This window comes from Aristolochia californica, unplaced genomic scaffold (assembly GCF_029961685.1).
Source record: "Aristolochia californica isolate CCGP_79_NKW_82.1479 unplaced genomic scaffold, dmAriCali1.0.hap1 SCAF_14, whole genome shotgun sequence".
NCBI lineage: Eukaryota > Viridiplantae > Streptophyta > Magnoliopsida > Piperales > Aristolochiaceae > Aristolochia > Aristolochia californica.
In genome coordinates this window covers 3,186,398-3,205,821 of record NW_027181815.1, presented here as the reverse complement: position 1 = coordinate 3,205,821, position 19,424 = coordinate 3,186,398, and the positions used below count along the sequence as shown (strand labels likewise).

The 19,424-nt window shown below is 35.7% G+C and overlaps 1 protein-coding gene across 4 annotated transcripts in view; it reads left to right on the top strand.

The window, feature by feature from the left end:
* The first annotated feature begins 2,118 nt into the window (after positions 1-2,118).
* Positions 2,119-19,424, top strand: part of LOC137949701 (DENN domain and WD repeat-containing protein SCD1) — a 28,972-nt gene continuing 11,666 nt past the window's right edge. For 2 of the 4 annotated variants that reach the window (XM_068795846.1, XM_068795849.1), the window contains exons 1-16: positions 2,119-2,457; positions 5,114-5,200; positions 5,328-5,421; positions 9,485-9,686; positions 9,873-10,014; positions 10,156-10,256; positions 11,899-11,962; positions 12,153-12,266; positions 13,716-13,936; positions 16,699-16,753; positions 16,837-16,920; positions 17,040-17,235; positions 17,347-17,476; positions 17,549-17,612; positions 18,091-18,135; positions 19,218-19,293. In XM_068795846.1, coding sequence (XP_068651947.1) covers positions 2,284-2,457; positions 5,114-5,200; positions 5,328-5,421; positions 9,485-9,686; positions 9,873-10,014; positions 10,156-10,256; positions 11,899-11,962; positions 12,153-12,266; positions 13,716-13,936; positions 16,699-16,753; positions 16,837-16,920; positions 17,040-17,235; positions 17,347-17,476; positions 17,549-17,612; positions 18,091-18,135; positions 19,218-19,293 — 1,849 coding nt within the window. In that variant the 5' untranslated portion in view covers positions 2,119-2,283. The remainder of the gene's footprint in view (positions 2,458-5,113; positions 5,201-5,327; positions 5,422-9,484; positions 9,687-9,872; positions 10,015-10,155; positions 10,257-11,898; positions 11,963-12,152; positions 12,267-13,715; positions 13,937-16,698; positions 16,754-16,836; positions 16,921-17,039; positions 17,236-17,346; positions 17,477-17,548; positions 17,613-18,090; positions 18,136-19,217; positions 19,294-19,424) is intronic. The other 2 variants (XM_068795847.1, XM_068795848.1) reach the window with 2 other exon arrangements.

Here is a 19,424-nt window from a genome sequence, read left to right as displayed (position 1 = left end):
ACGGTGAGTCCACAATATAATAGTGCAAAACCCACCTTGGTTCGCATCACCGTTGATTCCACACTTGAAACTAAACTTGGTGATCAATTATTTCTGGAGGACTAGTGTTGGCAGGGACCTCAGGCCTTAGTGAAATTTCCTCATAAATTAGTTTAGATAATTTGAGTGGTTTAATTTTTTGAAGAAAAATCAACTCACTTTTATCACTTAATATTTGTTTTACCAAGACTTTTCAACCGTGTCAAAACAAAAGGGGTAACTAAACAAGTAGGAAAATATTCTTCTTTTGTAGACGTCTTTGTTTCCTCAAGGAGATGATCTGTTGTAACTATTTTCTTTCCAACCCGATGCTAGTAAGTAGAAGTCCCTAAATCCTCTGTCTTTAGAGAATACTAAATTATTTTACTTCTCATACTTTGCATGACCGGTAGCAATCCCGGGTTGACCTTAATTTTTTAAAATGATATAGTCATCCACTAACTTATTAGAGCATGGTGTTGCAGCTTCCTTTTCCCGTAGTGGGGATTCAGTAAAAATCCTGGAAGAACTTGCCTTTTGCGTCGATTTTGGAGTTCTTGTAACTCATAAGTTAAATGTGTAACCTTGAACTTTAAATCTTCAACATTAAACCCTTACCGAGCACAGTTCTAATCATATTTCCTCTTTCAAAAATAACTAGGTGATTGTCAAATAAATATTGTATAATGGAGAGTAATACCGTTAGAGTAGTAATTGTTGTCACTAAATAATATAGGCAATCACTAAGTGGACCGGTTGCCATCTTTTCTGTATAGAACACAAAAAAATTCTTGAGTTAAAGTATCAGATAAATTATTTTTTTATCCTTTAATATGTTCAACTATAGAAGATAATTGAAAAAACTATTGTTGCCATTGAAATAGTCTTCCTCCACAAAATGAATCTTCAAGGTTTCTTTTCATGAAACTTAAAAAGTTTTTGCAATCAGTACGTACTAAAAATTCCTTAAGAGCAAGATATATGATGAACTTTTAATACCGTTTTTAATAGCTAAAATATTTTTTATAAGAATGATAATTTAATTCAGTTGCTTTAAATGTTCCAGAAGTATATTTGCATACTTTTTTTTATACATTTTCTTTACATTTTAATACAGCTACCCGAGTGTGATATGGAACATCCTTTTCTAAAAAAGAGAAAAACATTTGGATTTAGTAATGTTAATGTCGGAAGTTTTGCTAAAATTTGTTTGATCCAAATTATTCTTTTACTGTCATCGTCAGGTGTCCATTCCTACTTAACAGTCTAGCTTGTGCGGATAGCAAATCAAGGAAGCATCCGAATAGAATAAATTGGCAAGAAACTACATGGGGTTACGGAGAACAGAACAATCACGATCTTAATATAGTTTTTTTTTAAATGACATTACTTTTATTATTACTATTTAATATTTCAAAAGGAATTTATAAGATATAAATATGATATTAAACAAGGGGACAAAAGTTATACCAATTTTCTCCTCTTTGGGATTAATTATGTTCGACTGCATAAGTAAATAAAAAAGGAAAAATAAGAGAAAAGGAAGAGAGAGAAATTAAAATTAATTTTTTTCTATTATTTGAATGTCTATAAAAAATGGGAAAGAAAATGAAAAGAAACTTTATTTGGTTGCATATGGAAAATAGGAAAAAATATTATATTTAAATTAAAAAAATCAAACTAAGGCCATCAATAATTTTCATAAAATTATTATAAATGCATATATAATTTTATAATTAATTTTAAAAACACAAGCACGATAACTAAAATACTATAAAATTTAAAAATAATAAAAATAATATTGATTTTATTGGATATATTATAAATAACTTTTGAAAAGGTATTGTATTTATGATATAAATTTTCAAAAGGTATTAAATATTAATAAAAGATTATTATGATATAATACACTATATAAAATATTTTATAGTCCCCAAAACCCAATGGGTTTTTCTTCTCTACCCTTAGAAACTCGAACCCAGATTTTCCGGGTCGAGTCGAGTCGGGTTCCACGTAAAACCCGACCCGATGCCCACCCCTAATTTATTACCACCACCGGCAATTTGGATCCTGTTCTATGCTCGTTTTCCAGCAATTTGCGATCGGACAAACATTTTTCCGAAAACTCAAGTGATATAGATCTCTCGATCAGTTATTGGAGGAATTCTGTGGCTTCCGTCTCAGTCATAAAGAATGTTAAGATTCAAGCTGGAATAGACAGGACTTGACTGGATCTGGACGATCTTCTCCCTTCGTCCAGGAAATATGGCGCGAATCTTCGAGTATTTCGTAGTTTGTGGCATTGGACCGGAGATCCATACACTCGACGGCGAAAAAGGGTTTCAAGGAATGGGTGTAATGTACATGGCATCTTTTCTTGAACAGTTTCCTCCCACTGCCACTTCCTTGTATCCTCCCCCCCCGCCGCAGCTTCCCACGGTAAGCAGCTCTACTTAAGCCTAAGATCTTGTTGTATTGAGATGCTATTTAAAGCAAACTATCCTAATTCTCAAATTACATCAGTGCCAGCAATGGTCTGCTTGATGTCAAATGCATCTGGTTAGTATCCGAAGCGCTATAGTTTGTGGCGATTTTTTTACTTTTTGTTTCCAAAGCTGATTTCTGGTGAAGTCTAATCGTATATATTGTCGTCATTTGTGTAAATTATTAGGCAGTAGGCAGAGTATCTAGTAGCAGAGGTGGACTTAAGCTATAGACTTAGTACCGCAGGTGATTTCACGTGAATATTTGGGGTGAAGGTGCACAGTGGATACAGAAGTGCACCCCCTTCATTTTCGTAAGCAAATGGAGTACCAGCCTATCTTTATATATTAGCTCATTTTATAGGAATATCTGGTTTTTGCATTTGTAGGTCATAAGTGTTAATAGCTTTTGGTAGCCCATGCTTCTAGCAATCCAGTGTTATTAAAGGTTGTCTGTAAATTGTTTGTACTCTTGTTTCGTGAAGTTTATTTAGTATAGTTGGCTGAGCTGCTATGTTCTTCTTCCCTTGTTGGTTTTTGTTTTTCTCTTTTAAAAGAGCCAAATTATATTAATCATTGATAAAGGAGTTTTAGAGAGTAGGAGGGAGGAGAACAAAAAATTCTGGTATTAGAGAGAAAAAATGCCTAATTACAGCAGTGTTAGGCAGATAAGCAGGTTGATGGTTGTTTGGTGTAGAACAATTAATCATCTGTTTTTTTGTAATTTATGAAGTTCTGCTATTTGCCTTAGGCCTCTAATCAACTTTAAAGTCAGGACCACTTATCTTTCATTAATGAGTAATGTTAGACGAAACACCTTCAGCCAACAGAGGTCATTAAAGTTTTTCAGGAAGAGCTTCCCCCGAGAAGAATTGTGCCTTCGGTATTTTCTGCATCTCTGATTCCCAACAAACTAGCATGTGTGAGAAAACCCCTCATTGTTTTTAGCCAGCTTTACCACACATGCTTGATTTGCCCTGCAATATAGTGAATTATTGAGGGAAGTCATGATATTAGGTAGTATAGCACATGAAGCTCATTCTTTCAGAGTCACTTTCCTGAATATTGACTATTTGGCCTCACACCATTTAAATGCATGGCTAGGAAGCCATCAAAAGTAGAGCATTAGTAAATACTTCAAGAGATTATTGCACCGAATTTGGTGAACAAAAAGGTGCATTCTGATCTATATGTGAAGGATTTATGCTCACCCATGAATCTATAGAGGTTATACAGATAGACAGAATGGAATGAGCAAAATTCTGTATATCATTCCAATGACCGCTCCAATTACCTTTTTGTTATCCCATTTCTTTTTCGTTTTACTGTTTCCTATTTGATCGATTATAAATAAGAGTATTCCGCTTTCATTGATTTACCCAATTACCAATCTGATAAATGGGTAAATAAATGAAAAGTTAGTAAAAAATTAACAAAAGATCTACAAAAATAATATATGGCTTCACCTCATAATACATAAAGAGCTATAAGAACATCATATAGCAGCATCCACATAACGAGATCCTTAAGAAAAAGTACATCATCTTTGAAAAAATTTATGAGAAGATTAATCTTCTTAGTCTCTTTGGGGAAAATAGGCAGTATCTTCTAACTTTAATATAATTGAAATTACTTTTATACCCTACAATTAAAAGGTAATTGCTAATCGGCTGTAGAATAGTTATTACCCGATTCTGTTAGGTTTAATAAATGGTAAAAAGGTAAACAGGTTAATTAACCGATTATTTAACACGGTAAATTTTTTTATTCCATGTCCGTTCCGTTAGTAAATGGTAAACAGAAAATTGGTTAGATAGGAGGTTTGAGAAATGACATACTCCAGAAAATTGTTTTGAAGTACCAAATATTATCCTTTTCTTCTCCCCTTCTTGTTGCACTTTAAAGGGGAAAACAAAACCTTCGAAAGGCCCATTGAAATAAAGTTTTAGTGAAAGGGAAGGTTGAGGATTGTTGTAACTTTCACTTTGCATTGACAACTTGTTTATTTCTGTATTTAATTGTCTTGTTTGAAGTAGGCAAAAATAAACATAATGTGTAAGGCTTGCAATGAAATAATCACCTAAAACGAAAAAATTGCATTTCTCAAGTTTCTTTTCCTTCCAAGGACTGCCTTGCGATTACCTTTCATTAAACAACACTTCAATGGTGAAAAGTCAGGCAATCCTGGCATTAGGAGAACTTGAAGTAGAGGAATATGAGTGGGAATGCTCTCAAACCCTGAAGAGAATGGAAAATGTAGGATTATATGTCCAGCCAATACATAAGATGTATTACTCAATCTGCATGATTTGAATTAAAACCGATAGTAACTGTTTCTGAAAAATGATCCAGGGCAAGAATCTTGCTTCACTTCCGTTGTTTGGAAATGCTCCCTTTTACCTCGATTCCCTCCTATAAAATTAACATAATCTGAGCTTACAATAGGGAAGCCAAGAAAGAGGGTGAAGCAAACCGAACAGAAGAGAGAAGGGATGAGATTATGCACTGGAACATACTTCATTAATTTGTAGTATTACTTACATTGTTTGATTCCATAGTCCTATAGTGGAGTTAGGGTGTAACACTGACAATCTCCATCTACTTCCTAACAGAAGAGTCCTACCCTGGCGTCTCATATTCGTACAACTATTAACAACATCTCATCATATAGAAAAAGAAAAAGAAGAATGACTGCAAATGTATGATTCTAGGATTTCAGTTTGCTTTCTAATTCTAGGCATCTGTGAAGTCCTTTTTTTTTTGTTCGTGCTTCGCATAGACAATGTGCTGTGCTCCTGCAGTATCTGATGTTTGCAGCTATTACAGTGTGTTCTGCCAGCAGGGGTGGAATTTTACTCTTCAGGACTGGACCATGATGACCCAGCAACTCAGCCAAGGAGCTATCCAATTGTTTTAACTGGTATTGCTCTTGTCTTAATCTCTCTCTGCTTTTTTTACAAATTCTGTTGTCTGTTGGTCTATTTAATTTTTTATTTTCTTTTGACAATGTCGAAAATGCTATTGCACAAAGGAGTTGTCTGTTGGCTCAAAATGAACATTTTTCTGGAACTTTCTAGCTCTAACTGGATAAGACATAGTGGTGGCTAGCACTGGGGCTTCTTTAGCAGTAATTATCCAATTATATTAGTCTAATACTTAATCTGTGTCGTTCTTTATCTGGTAATCCATTCCATTTTTATGAGTCTTCTATTCTGCTGTCTCAGAAATAATGATAGTGCTTCATGTTGTTCTTTTTCTTGGAGAAAGATATTGCATTGTGAAGCTAAAGAATTTGGCAGATATTCCAAAAAGAAAGAACTTGGAAGAGCCAAGGCTAGAGAATAGGAGAGATGAACAACGAGGGATCACATTAGCTATCTCATTAGTGAAGCAGACTAACACTCTTGCTGGGTTTGAACTGATGTGATCTGTAAACATATCGATGGACCAAATGAAAGCACAAAACAGCAAGGGACAAAATCACCTATAACTAGGTCTTAACTGGTTATTCTACTTCCAACTGAAAAAAGTGCTAAGTAGTTAGCTGCTTGAGGTGTGTGAACCCAGGACAAGAAGATGAGAATGCTGATCACATCTTTGATTTCATCAACGTAACAGTGCTCATGGGAATAAAAGTTGATATTGATCCTACTATTTTTCATGGTGGAACCTCCCTGTAAGGAATAAGGAATTAAAAAAGGGCGTTGGATAACTTGTTGCTGTGGAGGGCACTATGCTGATGCTCTCAGATTGCATCTGAAGGGCCAGAATAGATCATGATCGTTGTGGTTTATTATCATCATCATCATCATCATCATCATTATTATTATTATTATTATTATTATTATTATTATTATTCAAAATAGTGATTCATTAATCAAAGAAAAAAGTATAGTAAGAGGAGGGGTACAGAGCCCTCAAAACCCAATTTGGAGAGAACTTTCAACTGATAAACATGATCTTGTTACACCTGACTTTGCTAAGACATCAGCAGTAAAATTGGCTGAACTTAAACATGAAGTGCAGAGCACAAGTGCATTATCTCATCATTATAGGATGAAGTCGCGACATCGGAATAGAAGCACTAGATTGTCAAGAAATGACCGTGGAAGAGTCTTTTTCTATCATTCGAGGCCTGGAAAACTGTTGAACATAGAGCGTAACCCTTCAAGCAAGGCTTTAATTTCCACTTCCATTGCATCACATATCATTATTGGGCCCAAAAATGTAAATTGAATGACCCGATCATGATCCTTAACTATCCCCCATACCAGAGGGCCTGGGTTGCATAACGAACTATCATCAAAATTTAACTTGAAGAACCCAGGCACAGGAGGCATCCAACTAATCATCTGAAAAGGAGTATAAGGGTGAAACCTTGCAAAATAAGACCAATTCCTTCTAATAACAGAACTAGGATAGTTAGGGCAATAGAGTGGACCCCTAAAGAATGGATTAACTTCTCAATGACTCCTACAACAGCATTTTGAATATCCTTGAGCTCCTCTCCTTCTAGAGGCTCCAAAAAAAAGGCAACTAAAGTAATGTGTCAAAACTTTTTATCTTTTTTGAAAAATACCCAGAAACATGTTGAGCAATAAACTCTGCTACTGTTCTAGGGAAGCATGTGGAAACACCAAACTTTGAAAGAATAAATCCCTAAAATTTCCAGAAGTACAAACTATGAATAGAATATAATTGGCTGACTCCTCCAGAAAATGGGCATAAGTTATTAATAACTACCTGCCCTCACTTAGCTATGTCATTTTTTTTTTTTTTTTGAAAATGATGTATATATTAACAGAGAGAGAAAATATAGAGGTCAAGGGAGCAAAACCCTAACAACAAGAGATTGACAGGATGCTTCCTGCTTGGCAAGCACATCAGCTGCCGCACTTAACTATGTCATTGCAAGTGAGAATCTGCCCATGAGCTTGAAGCCAAACAAAATAATGGCCTTTGGAGGATGACACAACTTCCAAACTTGAGAGATCAGTGATCAATTGCGAATCTGAGAAGTAGAGGCTAAGAAACTATAATATGATGCTATTTTTGGTCCTCTCGGTGTTTCAGACTTGACTACTGCTAAACTCTCGGGCCTCCTTCATGGCCTCTGCATATTTCAGGATCGCTTCAGAGGCCCGCTTATTGTGGAAGGACTCCAAAGTTTTCATTGGATGGTGCTCCAATGCTTCCTTCCCTCCATGGCGTCAGTGACAATTTTTTCTTGACATTATGGATATTGTATCTTCTCTTACTTGTATTTGGTCTTAGATCAGCCAATTTGGTTGCTGATTTGTGTGCTAAACTGGGACCCTCCCTTCAATCTCTTGTTGTTAGGGGAGGCTTCCCTTGATGTATTTTCTTGCTTTGGTTTGAAATAAAATCATCACCGTCTAAAAAAAAAAAACTATAATATGATGCTGATGTAAACTTTCTAGAAGGCTCTGATCTCCAAATGGGGTTATCAAGATCAAGATGATTATTATTATTAATTTTTTTTTTGAGCAAAGATGATTATTATTATTATTATATTATTATTGTTTAATTAATTTTGTGTTATTAATGTAATTATTATTACTATTATGATCGTTTTGTCATGAACCATACCCCCTCCATGCACCCTGGAACTCTCAAAAAGAATGAGCTCATGCTTAGGGACTAGGGGTGCACATTGGGTAGGTTAAATTAGGAACCTGCCCTAGCCAGGATGGGGTCAACCCCTCACCCTACAAGGCAGGGACGAGGTGAGAAGAAAAACTTGTGGGTTTCTAGCACATGGGGTCTTATTACTATACAACCTTTTAGATTTTAAAAAAGAAAATCAGATAAGGTTTCAATTAAAATATAAGATTCTTTATTTTAAAGACGGTATTTAATTTACAGCTGTTTTAAATTTTCTAAAAAATGTTATTATTTTATCTATTTTCTAGATTTTCGTTTTCTGATTTTGTACAATTTTTTAAAAGATTATGTTAAGGTTGGGATGGGCCAGGGATGTGGGGATAATATGGAAGTTCGGGAATAAGGCAAAAACAGGTTTTGCGTTGTGCATCTAGGGTGGAGTCGGATTTTGAAAGCCCTCGCCGTACCCAGCTTGTGCACAACCCTGCTCATGCCAATCTTCAAGGGAAAGGGTTCATGATGGAGGTTAGCCAAAAAACTGCCCTCTAGTTATCCCAGATGAGCCAAAGTAGGATGGTGGCAGAGTTTATTGAATGTGCTTGCTTGTGAGTGGCCTTTTCAACAACACCTCTTTCTGGATGACTCTTCTCCTTGGATGTCTTTGGTTTCCTTACTCCAAATTAACCTTGAGATATCATTCTCTAAAGGCCTAAACGCATGTTTTTGGAGAGAAGTTCAGGAAAGGTGGCGGGAAGGCAATTTTGGGAATCAAATATTGAGTGGGGAGCCCTCATGGTGTATTTTGAGATGGTTTATAGATTCCCTTGCCTTGCCACATAGCTTGTGTGAATGATAGTTGAGTAGAGGTGAAGCTTGTTTGAATGAGTATTTTTGGAGAGAAGTTCATGAAATGTGGTGGGAAGGCAATTTTGGGACAAATATTGAGTGGGGACCGTCATGGTGTATTATGAGATGGTTTATGGATTCCTTTGTGTTGCCACATAGCTTTTGAATGATAGTTGAGTAGAGGTGAAGCTTGTTTGTGTGAGTTTTGAATAGAGGTCCACATAGCTTGCATGAATGATTCCTTCGAAAAAAAAAGAAATATAAGGAATTATGCTATAGCTGATCACTGATTATTTCTTGCTGCAGTGAAGAAAATGAAGATAGCTTGGTTCTTCTCTTTATTCTGCTCGGTTTGTTACTTAATGATTTTTCTCAGATATTCATGCGTTTGCATCTGTGTGTGTCTTCTTTGATTTTTTTTTTATCTTATTATTTGTTATTTTTTCCCTTTCAAGTATGTTCACACCTCTTCAGTAATTATGCTATCTTTTGACTGAATTTTTTTGCTGCAGAGGGAGATGGTTCTAAAATTTATGTTAGCTGTATTGCTTTTCGGGATCCAGTTAGTGAAGATATTGCGGAAGCTTATCGGATTCCACCAAATTCATTTGCTGATAAATGTATCTGTCTTGTTTCCCGTTCACCAAGTTTTAATGTTCTTCGAGATGCTCTGGAAGAATTGTTTGGTGTTTGCTTTTCTCCTTCTGGCAGTTGGTAAGATTTTCTGATGGTCCCTTTTGTCTCGTAAGCTCTCAATGATTTCTGCACATTGAAAGGAACCTACAATAAGATCATGCTTGCATTTGTTATATCTGTTTTTGTCAACCATATTAATACTGCTTGGAAACTTTCAGTTCATGTTGTTTCACTGCTCTATATTGTTTTTGGTGAAACTTTCAGCAAGCCATTGTGGGATGTAATAGCTCATATGATGATGAATGTCCCTTTGCCTACCCCTGGGAGGGATCGGGTTTTGTTTACCATCGAAAATTGCCTTCTGTCCGTGGATGCCCCACCCAAGGAAGGACTTCCCCATGCTGATGTATGAGATCTTTAATACTTCTCTGAGTTAGCTTTTTTTTGTTGGTAGCTCATTTAGGTGGTTATTTTGAGAAGTTTGTTAATGCTTATGCTTTCTGGGACTGGAATCTGACATGCAAGTACCTTCCATCTATCAATGCAGATATCATTTCAGCCACTCGTACAGTGCTTGGATGTTGACAACTTGATTAAGCTTTTTACTGCTGTGCTACTTGAAAGACGAATTTTGCTTCGGTCAAATAAGTAAATTTCTGCCTTGAGCTATTGAAACACCTTTTCCCTATATTTTTTGCTAGAAGTTGGATTTTATTCCTCGATGAATCTCTTGATTAATTTATCATTGGCTATTATTGATGAAACTCGTAACAATTTTACGAGGGAACAAATTCTTAGTTGCATTTTGTGTGCTATTGGCTGAAAAATGCATTACACAATTTCATATTACATATATGTGAAGCTAAATATCAGTTCAAAAGCTAAATTTGAGGCTTTATTAGTTAAATTCTCACAATTTGGACTGAAAGAAGTGTTAGAAGACACGAGTAACATTGAGTGGCATTGATATAAAAACCTTATTTTCTTTGTCCGTACTCTCAACTGATTAGGGTAAGGGAGGATTAGGGTCTCATTCGAACACCCTAATCCTCACATTCTCTTCCTTCTCACAACTTTCTCACTTACCTCACGTTTTCTCTTCATCCAAGTTCTCCCTCTCTCTTCCTTCTTCTCTATTTCTCTTCTTCTCTTCCCTTCCTCCTTTCTCTTCAAGATACCGAAGATTACAACCATGGAATCCTGAAAAACAACAAAAAAGAAAATGATATACTACTTAAAAAAGAAAAGAAAAATTAGTTTATTTATTTTTTGTGAATGTTGATTACAAACACATACACACACACTACACTTAATACCCATGGTGAGACTTGAATCCAAGACCTTACACTAGAAAACCCCCCATGACTATTGAGGCAAAGGCCCAGTCCATGTCCATTCAATGTTACCTATTTGTGAAGATTGGAATGCAATAAGAACATGATAAACAACTGCATCTTTTACATAATATCTAGAGAGCACCTTATGACTTTTAGTGAATGAAAATACCTTAGTAGTCCAAGCATATGTGTGCAGACACATCATGCTATCTCCCTTCAGTAATCAGTCTGGTCGAACAGGTGTTTAGGCTCTAAGTCTAAGGTTTTGTTACTATTTCTTGGCCAAAGCTAGGTACTTCTGTTTCTATGTGTCAGTATTCGCTGTTTCTGGCAGGTGTTTGTGCAGATAAATCTATTTTATGCAACCATATTGTGTTATATGTAACTGATTGCAGTGCAAAACCTTTTATTTTATGAGAATTTGTGTGAAGTTCTTATACTGAAATCCTTGAAGCACATATATATTGGGTTATGAAAGTAACCACTAAAGTGGACTCCAGTTTGTCCTGACTTTTTGGCTATATCCACGTGTGGGTTCTGGATATGATGAACTATCACAGTCTTCATTTTTCTTCTCTATTTTCAGGAGAGTAAAAGATTTGCATTCCGTTTAAGAAAAAAAGAAAATATCTTAGTTCTCTTCATCTTTCACTCATCTCTGACTTTGTTCCAACGTTTTATTTCCTAGTTTACCTTATCACTAATTTTGAAGGTCTCCTCTTTTTTTACTATTTCTATGTTTTCCTTCCTGAATGTTCATTGATTTCTAGATAAAACATTGTGGTTACTGGTTCCAAACTTTTGCATATGACCTCCTGGTCCTTTAGGTTGTAGGCAGTTTAAATAACTGGACAATTTGCAAATACTCTGGCTTATTGGCTTCCTTGAGTGTTTGGAAACATGAGTAAGTAGTGTCTGACTCAGATCCTAACATTAGAATGTCGTTTTTGCAGGTATTCCCTTCTAACCCTAGTATCGGAGGCAATCTGCCATCTTATATATCCTTTCAGGTGGCAGGTAAGCTTTTATGCATTGTATTCTCTTTTCTTTGATTCCATGATTCAGGCTGAAGATCTTATTGGCATGTGCTTATCCAATGCGTGTAATCATATTTAAAAATTTGCCATAGGTTTGGTTTTGATGTTACTTAGCATCTTTTTTGAATCATTACTTCGTTCTAAACTTTTTTATTTTTTCTGTGCTGAAGCATGTCTACATTCCACTGCTATTTTTCAGTGGAGTTGACTATATTGATGCTCCTACTCCATACATGATGGGTCTTCACTCAGGTGTTGATACATCTGGTCTGGTTATGGATGGTGTAAGTTTTCAGCTTTGATCATTATGAGTTTTTTTTTTCTTATATTGTTTTGTGATACAATATTTTGACAAAAAGTGTTGGAGTGAGCTTGGTTCATCCCAAAATTACTAGTCACTTAGTAAGCCTATTGCTCAACCTTATAATCCATTAATTTTTCATAACATATCTCAATATGAGACTTTTTTTCCCACTCAACACTCTCCCATACATCTAAGTTTACACATAACGGGCTTGAGATGTAGGCACAAACTCCAACGGAGCACAAAACACATAGATTCCTACCTCATGGAAGCACAATACACAGAGAACCTAGGGAAAGGAAATTGGGCCTTGGCCACACATACATCCTGCTTTGATACCATATCTGGAATGAGCTCGGTTCCATCCCAAAATGACTAGTCTCTTAGGAGACCTACTGCTTAACCTTATAAACTAATAACATTTTCTACACATTTCTCAATGTCATTTTTTTTCTCACTTAATAAGAAGAATAACTTGTGTAATGATGATCATTTGCCTTATATTTTTGTAATTTCACCGAGGTAGAAACAATTCCATTCCTCTTCCTTTTTTATAACAAATAGTGTACCAAAAACAATGAAATGAATATGCAGAAAAAGTAATTCAGAAAAAAACAGATGAAGCCAAAATGCAATGTTTTCAAAAAACAATTCAAACAGTTCAGATAGTAAATCATTGGAAAAAGAAAATGTTTAGATAGTAAAGAGAACTGCTTAATCTAAATCATTCTTGCAGTTCTCAAAAAAAAAAAAAAGAAAAAAAAAAGGAAGAACTGGAGCAAGAACTTGTGCACCAACTGATCTCATGTGTGGCTGCAGAACAACTCTTCTTGGGCCCTAGAACGTTGGATTGGTTATCTCCTGTTTTTGCAATTTGTACAGTTCTTTCTGGGACATTTGTGGAAGATAAATCTTCCAATAAACTGGGAGATCTTTCTGGGCCCACTGCAAGGTAGAGCTGGATTATTATACACGAAACATATAAGAAGCAGCTCTACTAACAGTTTATGGGGGCTATTAACTTAATAAAAATTGTTTGAATTCAAGGCATTCTGCATAATACTTATTCACAATAGCAGGGAAAAGGAAAAAAAAGGAAATAACATGTATATTACAGGTAACCCAAATCTGATTCTTTATTGTTGCTGTACTCTTTTTTATTTGTATTGATGATCTTTTTTTGTCCTAACTGTGGTTAGTTTTGGCTGCTTACAGGGGCAAATTAGTAAATGAAACTAAATTTTTTTCATCTGCTGCAAGTGGTTGTCATTTAAATCAACTAATCATAACCTTCACAATGCTTTTGATCAATAGAAAAAGTTTTTAATGTAGACAAAGTATTTCATGATTTTGATCTGAAAACGAAAAGGATTCCTTAGCCTAATCTTTTATGAATATGAATGAAATTCTGACTATTTCTCTGCTACAGGTGGTTGTGGTAGACCTTGAGTTCAACCAAATTACTACAACTGAAGAAATTCCTCCAATTCCAGAGCCAGAATTAGGACTTTTACGTGGTGAAGTGTTGAAGTTATTGTACCCAAATGTTGTTGGTATAGATCAAATGAAGGTCCATTTTGGTGTCTTCTCTGAACAGTTTCCTAGGAGTGGCTGCAAGGCATGGGGAGAAGAGCATGACCTGCAACTGAGGTTATAATCTGTTCAATTGTCCTTTAAATTGATGGCGAGTGACATAATTTCTGTGCATTTCACAGCTCACCTTTTTGTTCTTAGTCATGTTTTACACTTGTCTTCTAACGAAAAATTGTAATAAGAGCTTGTCAGTTTAGAGGTGTTGCATGTTCACTAAGATAACTTATGTCTTCATTGTGAGTAGGATCTAACTGTTTCATTCTTGAGGTAATTTAATTTTTTTTTGTCCTTATTATAATAATAAAGGACTAGGGATATCTTTACACCCAAGGAGGAACCTGCAGTTGTTCCCTCTTGCCACAATATATTAATTTGTTTTTGTTAAGGAATAATCCCACATGGATTAGTGAAATATGTTGAGTTTATTAGTTGTGAAAGAGGTTTCCTAAGATGGCTAGTCATTAGGCCTTGGACCCAACTTCACATGGTATCAGAGTAGGTACTCGTATGTGGGCCTCCACCCAAATTATCTACTTGTAAGAGCCCAGAGAACCTACACATGAGGGGGAGTGTTAAAGAATAATTTCACATGGATTAGTGAGTCCAAATATGTTGAGTTTATTAGTTGTGAAAGATGTTTCCTAAGATGGCTAGTCATTTTGGGATAGGCCTTGGACCCAACTTCACAGATTTAAGAGTAGTTGAATGGTCAAAGGGGGGAGTCACTCAGTCAGGTGGGGTCATTCAAAAATTATTCATCTCAACTTGTTTTCAGCGGGAGCTAAGTCAGCTACCTTGTTGTAATTTTAGAAACAGTTGGAGGTCAGTGGGTCTCTTCTTTGATTCCAGGATTAGACTACCTCTGGCCTGGCTGCTTTCCTTGAGCTGTTGGCTTAGGTTTAGCTTTAATGGCAGCTCAAGAGCATGGATGGCAACTGGGGCTGGTTAAACAACGTGTAAAGTGTGGGTCCTTGGAAAGGATTCGACCCCATGGAGAAGTGTCAGCTTTTGGCACATCTGCACTGCAGGGTCTAATATCTCTTTTTCCCACCCATTTTTAGAAAGAAATATAAGTTCAATGTTATTTTTATCTACTTTTTAAAAAGTGAGTGTAAATATAAGCTATACATGGAATTATAAATGTGATAAAAAATTTCACTTTTTTCTGCTAAAAGACATGATAGCTTGGAAATGTTTGTATGGGTTTATGAAAAGTAAGGGTTAAACTTCAAAATGTGAAATGATAAAAAAGCATTTGAGAAATTCAATATTTTGTCTAAGCATTTAATTTTTAAAAAAGTAAGGGGCGTATTTGTGAAGTGATAAAAATCGATTGGATGCACTATTACAGTTTTTCCCTTCTCTTTGATTTAAAAATAGTTACCATATCTAAACAAGCTGTTGTTAAAAAAACATTGCAAATTCGTAAGTCTCCCTTATTCTCTAACTCTATTGAGGTGGATGCGTGTAGCTTTGGGGTGTTGGTTTTTAAAAACCTGGTCCTGCTTCACTCCTTGATGGGGTTGAATATTCAACCCTGTCCTTACCTGCTTCATATTTTTTTTTGGTTATGTTGGTGTGGGTTTACTGAAACCCAACCCTGCCCTGAGCTTTAAGTGGGTGGTTGGGGGGTTCAAGTTTCCTGTTTAACTCGCCCAGTTGTGAATTTAAACCTTATATTCCCTGTTCTCCTTCATCTTCATCTTCCATCTTCTCAAACATTTGCTGCTGGACTCTCTTATCCTCTTCTTTTTTTATCTTTTGTTCTTGTTCTTTTTGCATTTAAAGAATTATTTTTTCTCGATCTCTACTTTTGATAGCAGAAGCTACATATAGCAAGGCAGTGTGTGGTGGGGATTGGTTGGGCGTGAAGGGGATGTGGTCCCAGGATGCCTGAGCAGGGTAGGGTTGGGTTTCCCAAAACCAAGTCTAGAGCCATTCATACTCAAGAGGTGATTTTGGGCTGGTAGGGGGTGGTGGTGGTACTACCTGTAACTGTTAGGGAATGTTTATATGCTTTAGTCTGATCCTATATCACATCATCTGCAACTTCATGGTCCCATATGCAGTGCAGTTGTAGGTCCTATTTGGTCTCAGGGCTTTGAATAATCACTTTAAAAAGCTCCTTGTGGTTGAGGGTGACTCCTCCAGTATTATCTGCTGGATCATGACAAAATTGTGGGCTTGTACAGGCTTCTGGATGTGTAGGATCAACACTCATGAGTAAATTACCTCATTGAGTTCTTGGTTGGGAGTGGAGCTTCCCTAAAACACTTTATGAGGGCAAACTTCCTCTTAATTGAATAATGCTTTTCTATTTTCTTTTGCACTGTTGTAGTTGTTTACTCTTTTTTAGTTTCACAGGTACTTCGTACCATTCAGGTGCCTTCTCTTATACTTCTCCCCTTTTAATGGAGCATTTTCTATTTGTGCTCAAAATTAAAAAAAGATATCACTAAGCTTAAGTTTAGTTGGCCTTCTCTTGGTCTTTGTCATTACTGAATGTGAGCATTGTTAGATTCTAGAACCCATTCATTGTGCCAGGCATCCTCTTTTGTTGAGAATCACAAATCTCATTCCTTGAAATGAATGTAAAGAAGCTGATAACTTGTTCCGTTGTACATATTGTGTATCATGTCTTTGATTTTATCGATTTTTTTTCAAAGCGATTTGTGGACCAACTATATATTCTTTACTTATAGGAATGCTTCAATCTCAATAACTTTTATAGTGAGAATCTCGCTACCTGTGGATTGGAACTTGAAATCCTGTCTTCTATTATTTTTGGTTGATCTATCTATTTGTTTGTCTCTCTGCAGGATGATATTCCTACGGTTCTTTGCAATGATTTTGAGTGGCTACCGGAATTTCATAGTAAGAACATAGTAAAACCCTCCATCCAAACTTCTAGTACTATCAGTAATTATTTACATTTGTTGATCTATTTACTTTTGTAGGAATACACTGCAAACCATGTGTTCAACAGCCAAGCATTTCTGAAGAAACGGTCTCGTACAACTCATCAACCTCCAGATTCAATGGTATCCAGAAAATATTGTTTTTTTTTTTTTGTTGATCCTTACAGTCTGATATATTCTCGTTTTCATTCTAGTTGGATTGATTTTATTTAGCTTCATTTTCCTTGATCTGTCACCAACAGATTTCACAGTTCTTGGATTCTCAAGGCTTCCTGGATTATCTTGAGAGAGTTGTCAATTCAGACGAAGGTTGGAACAATCTCCTGGATAAATTACAAGATGCCATTGGGAGAAGTCAAAATCCAAATTCAATTCTACCGTCTCCATTGGCTGAACCAGAGTTCATCACTATATCTGATACTAGTGGAGGAACTGCAGGTATTGTAGGGATATATGTAACATTGAGTATGTTGAGTCACTTTGTTTCTTGTGCTTTGTGCATATTCTGGTTCTTTTAATTGGCTCTATTTTTTATTTTTTGGTTTCAAGGGACTGGTGGTAAATATTGTTATGACCGGTTTCCTGCAATCATTAGAACCGAGGAGCAAGAAGAGAAGCGCAGGGCAATTCTTGCAGCAGCAAGTGGAGCCCTGGAACACTCAGGAAGGCATACCCCAACGTAATACTTCTGTAAATCCAAGTACATGTTACTTGTCTCATTATATAACTGAATTGTGTTTTTCTTAAACAGCTCGCCTTCTCTTTTTGGGAGTAAAGATTCAAAGGCAGAGAGTCTAAGTCCAAGGGAGAGGGCTGTAAGTTCCATTAACGAGCATTTTGATTCCTGCTGGTTTGTAAGGCGTGGAAGTACATTAAAAAAAAGTAATGCTTAAAAACAATTTTTTAAAAGCAGACCTGGTTCCTAGCTAAAATTGGGTCCTTGTACGGCCAACTTTGTGGTCTTTATCAGACCTGCACGAACTGGAAAATTTTCTTTTTAAGTTTATTTTTTTATTCCCTTTGCTTTCCTAATCTTTTGCTTTCAAATCTTGATTAGTCTAAGAAAAGCCAGTGCTCTTTCCTTTTTATTTTCCTGCTTCAACCAGTCCACCCTGGTTTCTCAGAAAATCTAGTTTTTGGTTGTACTGATCAAGGTGGCTGGTTCACGTTTTCCTCAGAAAAAGAAATAAAAATAAGAGAAAAAAGTGGTCACCTGCTTTGTTCAACCCAATCCGCCATTTCTTTGTAAATCGATATTTATTTTCCTCTGGCTTATCTTCTGTTGCTCCACAGGCTGAGCGAGAAAGGATGGTTTTGGATATAAAAGTAAAGCTTCAGGTAAAGTAGTATATGTTATAACTATACAAGTTTTAGAGAGCTTAGTTTGTATGTTTTTCTTTGGAAGTTAGTGATTCTCCCTTTACATCACAGTTGGAGAACTGAGAAACTTGGATTGGAAATTGGCCAATTCCTTTAGACTACTGCTAAACCTGTACCTAATATTTCAAATTGCAAGTTGAGTCAACTTGGGCAGAGTCATGCAGATCATTTAAGTTGGCTGAGTTTGTAAAATTTAAATTGGTCTATAATTAATTTAGTGGTATTTGTTATCATTAGGTTCTTCTACCTCGGTGTCTCATGCATTGGACAAGCATGACAAAAAGATTCTACATGCTAACAACGTCTAATAGTAGATGACTGTAGGAGTTCCCTGATTAGTTTTTACTCATTCATGCACACTAAAAGGCTTCGAGGCCAATATAGGATTGTCTTCCCCTGCCTTGATGGTTCAAAGTGAACTTACTTTTGTTATGAAATGTTAAATTATAAATTATATTCAATCTTTACTGGGAATCTATTAAATCATGTCACCATTAAAAAAGTGATTGATTTTGCATTTGGACTTAGTAGCATAAACTTAGTTCTTCTTTAACAAAAAGTTCTTTGTAGAATAAACATAAATTTGGAGAGTGCATGCTTCCATATCCACATGTTTTGGACATGCTGTATGAAGAAGAAATCTAATGGCTATGATACACAACAAAACAGGGAATGTCTTCTAATAGATGTGTAAGGCATCTATACCAGTGTAAAATTTTTAGTTAACATTAATTTGTTTGTTCTATGTGAAGGTGAAATTATATCAAAATCACTGCAATTACCTAACCAAGTCGTTCAAGTTACAAAGTTTAGTCACTCAAATTTCAAACCTATATTCTCACTTTTTCAACTAAGCTTTATGCTGCATGCCCTTTTTTTGTGAAACACGATGATATTGTCACTAAAAGGAAAAATGCTATATCTAACTAAACCTCCTAAATGTCACACACTCAGGTCTGACAAAGCTTTCACTCTCTTGTTGGATGAACTTCTTTTTCTTCGGATACGTTGGTTTAAATCATAATTTGATTGTTGAACAGGGTTTGTGGTTGCGACTTCTGAAGCTAGGGTCAACTGATGATCCTCTTTCTTCATTTGAATATGGCACTATTCTTGGTATGATAAGTTTTTGTTGCAGAGGCTTGCATAATTTGTTTAATTATTTGAATCAATTTAAGCTTCCTTTATTGAAATATAAAGTTTTGTCAACTATTAATCAACTTTATTTATTTTTTATGTTTGAACGT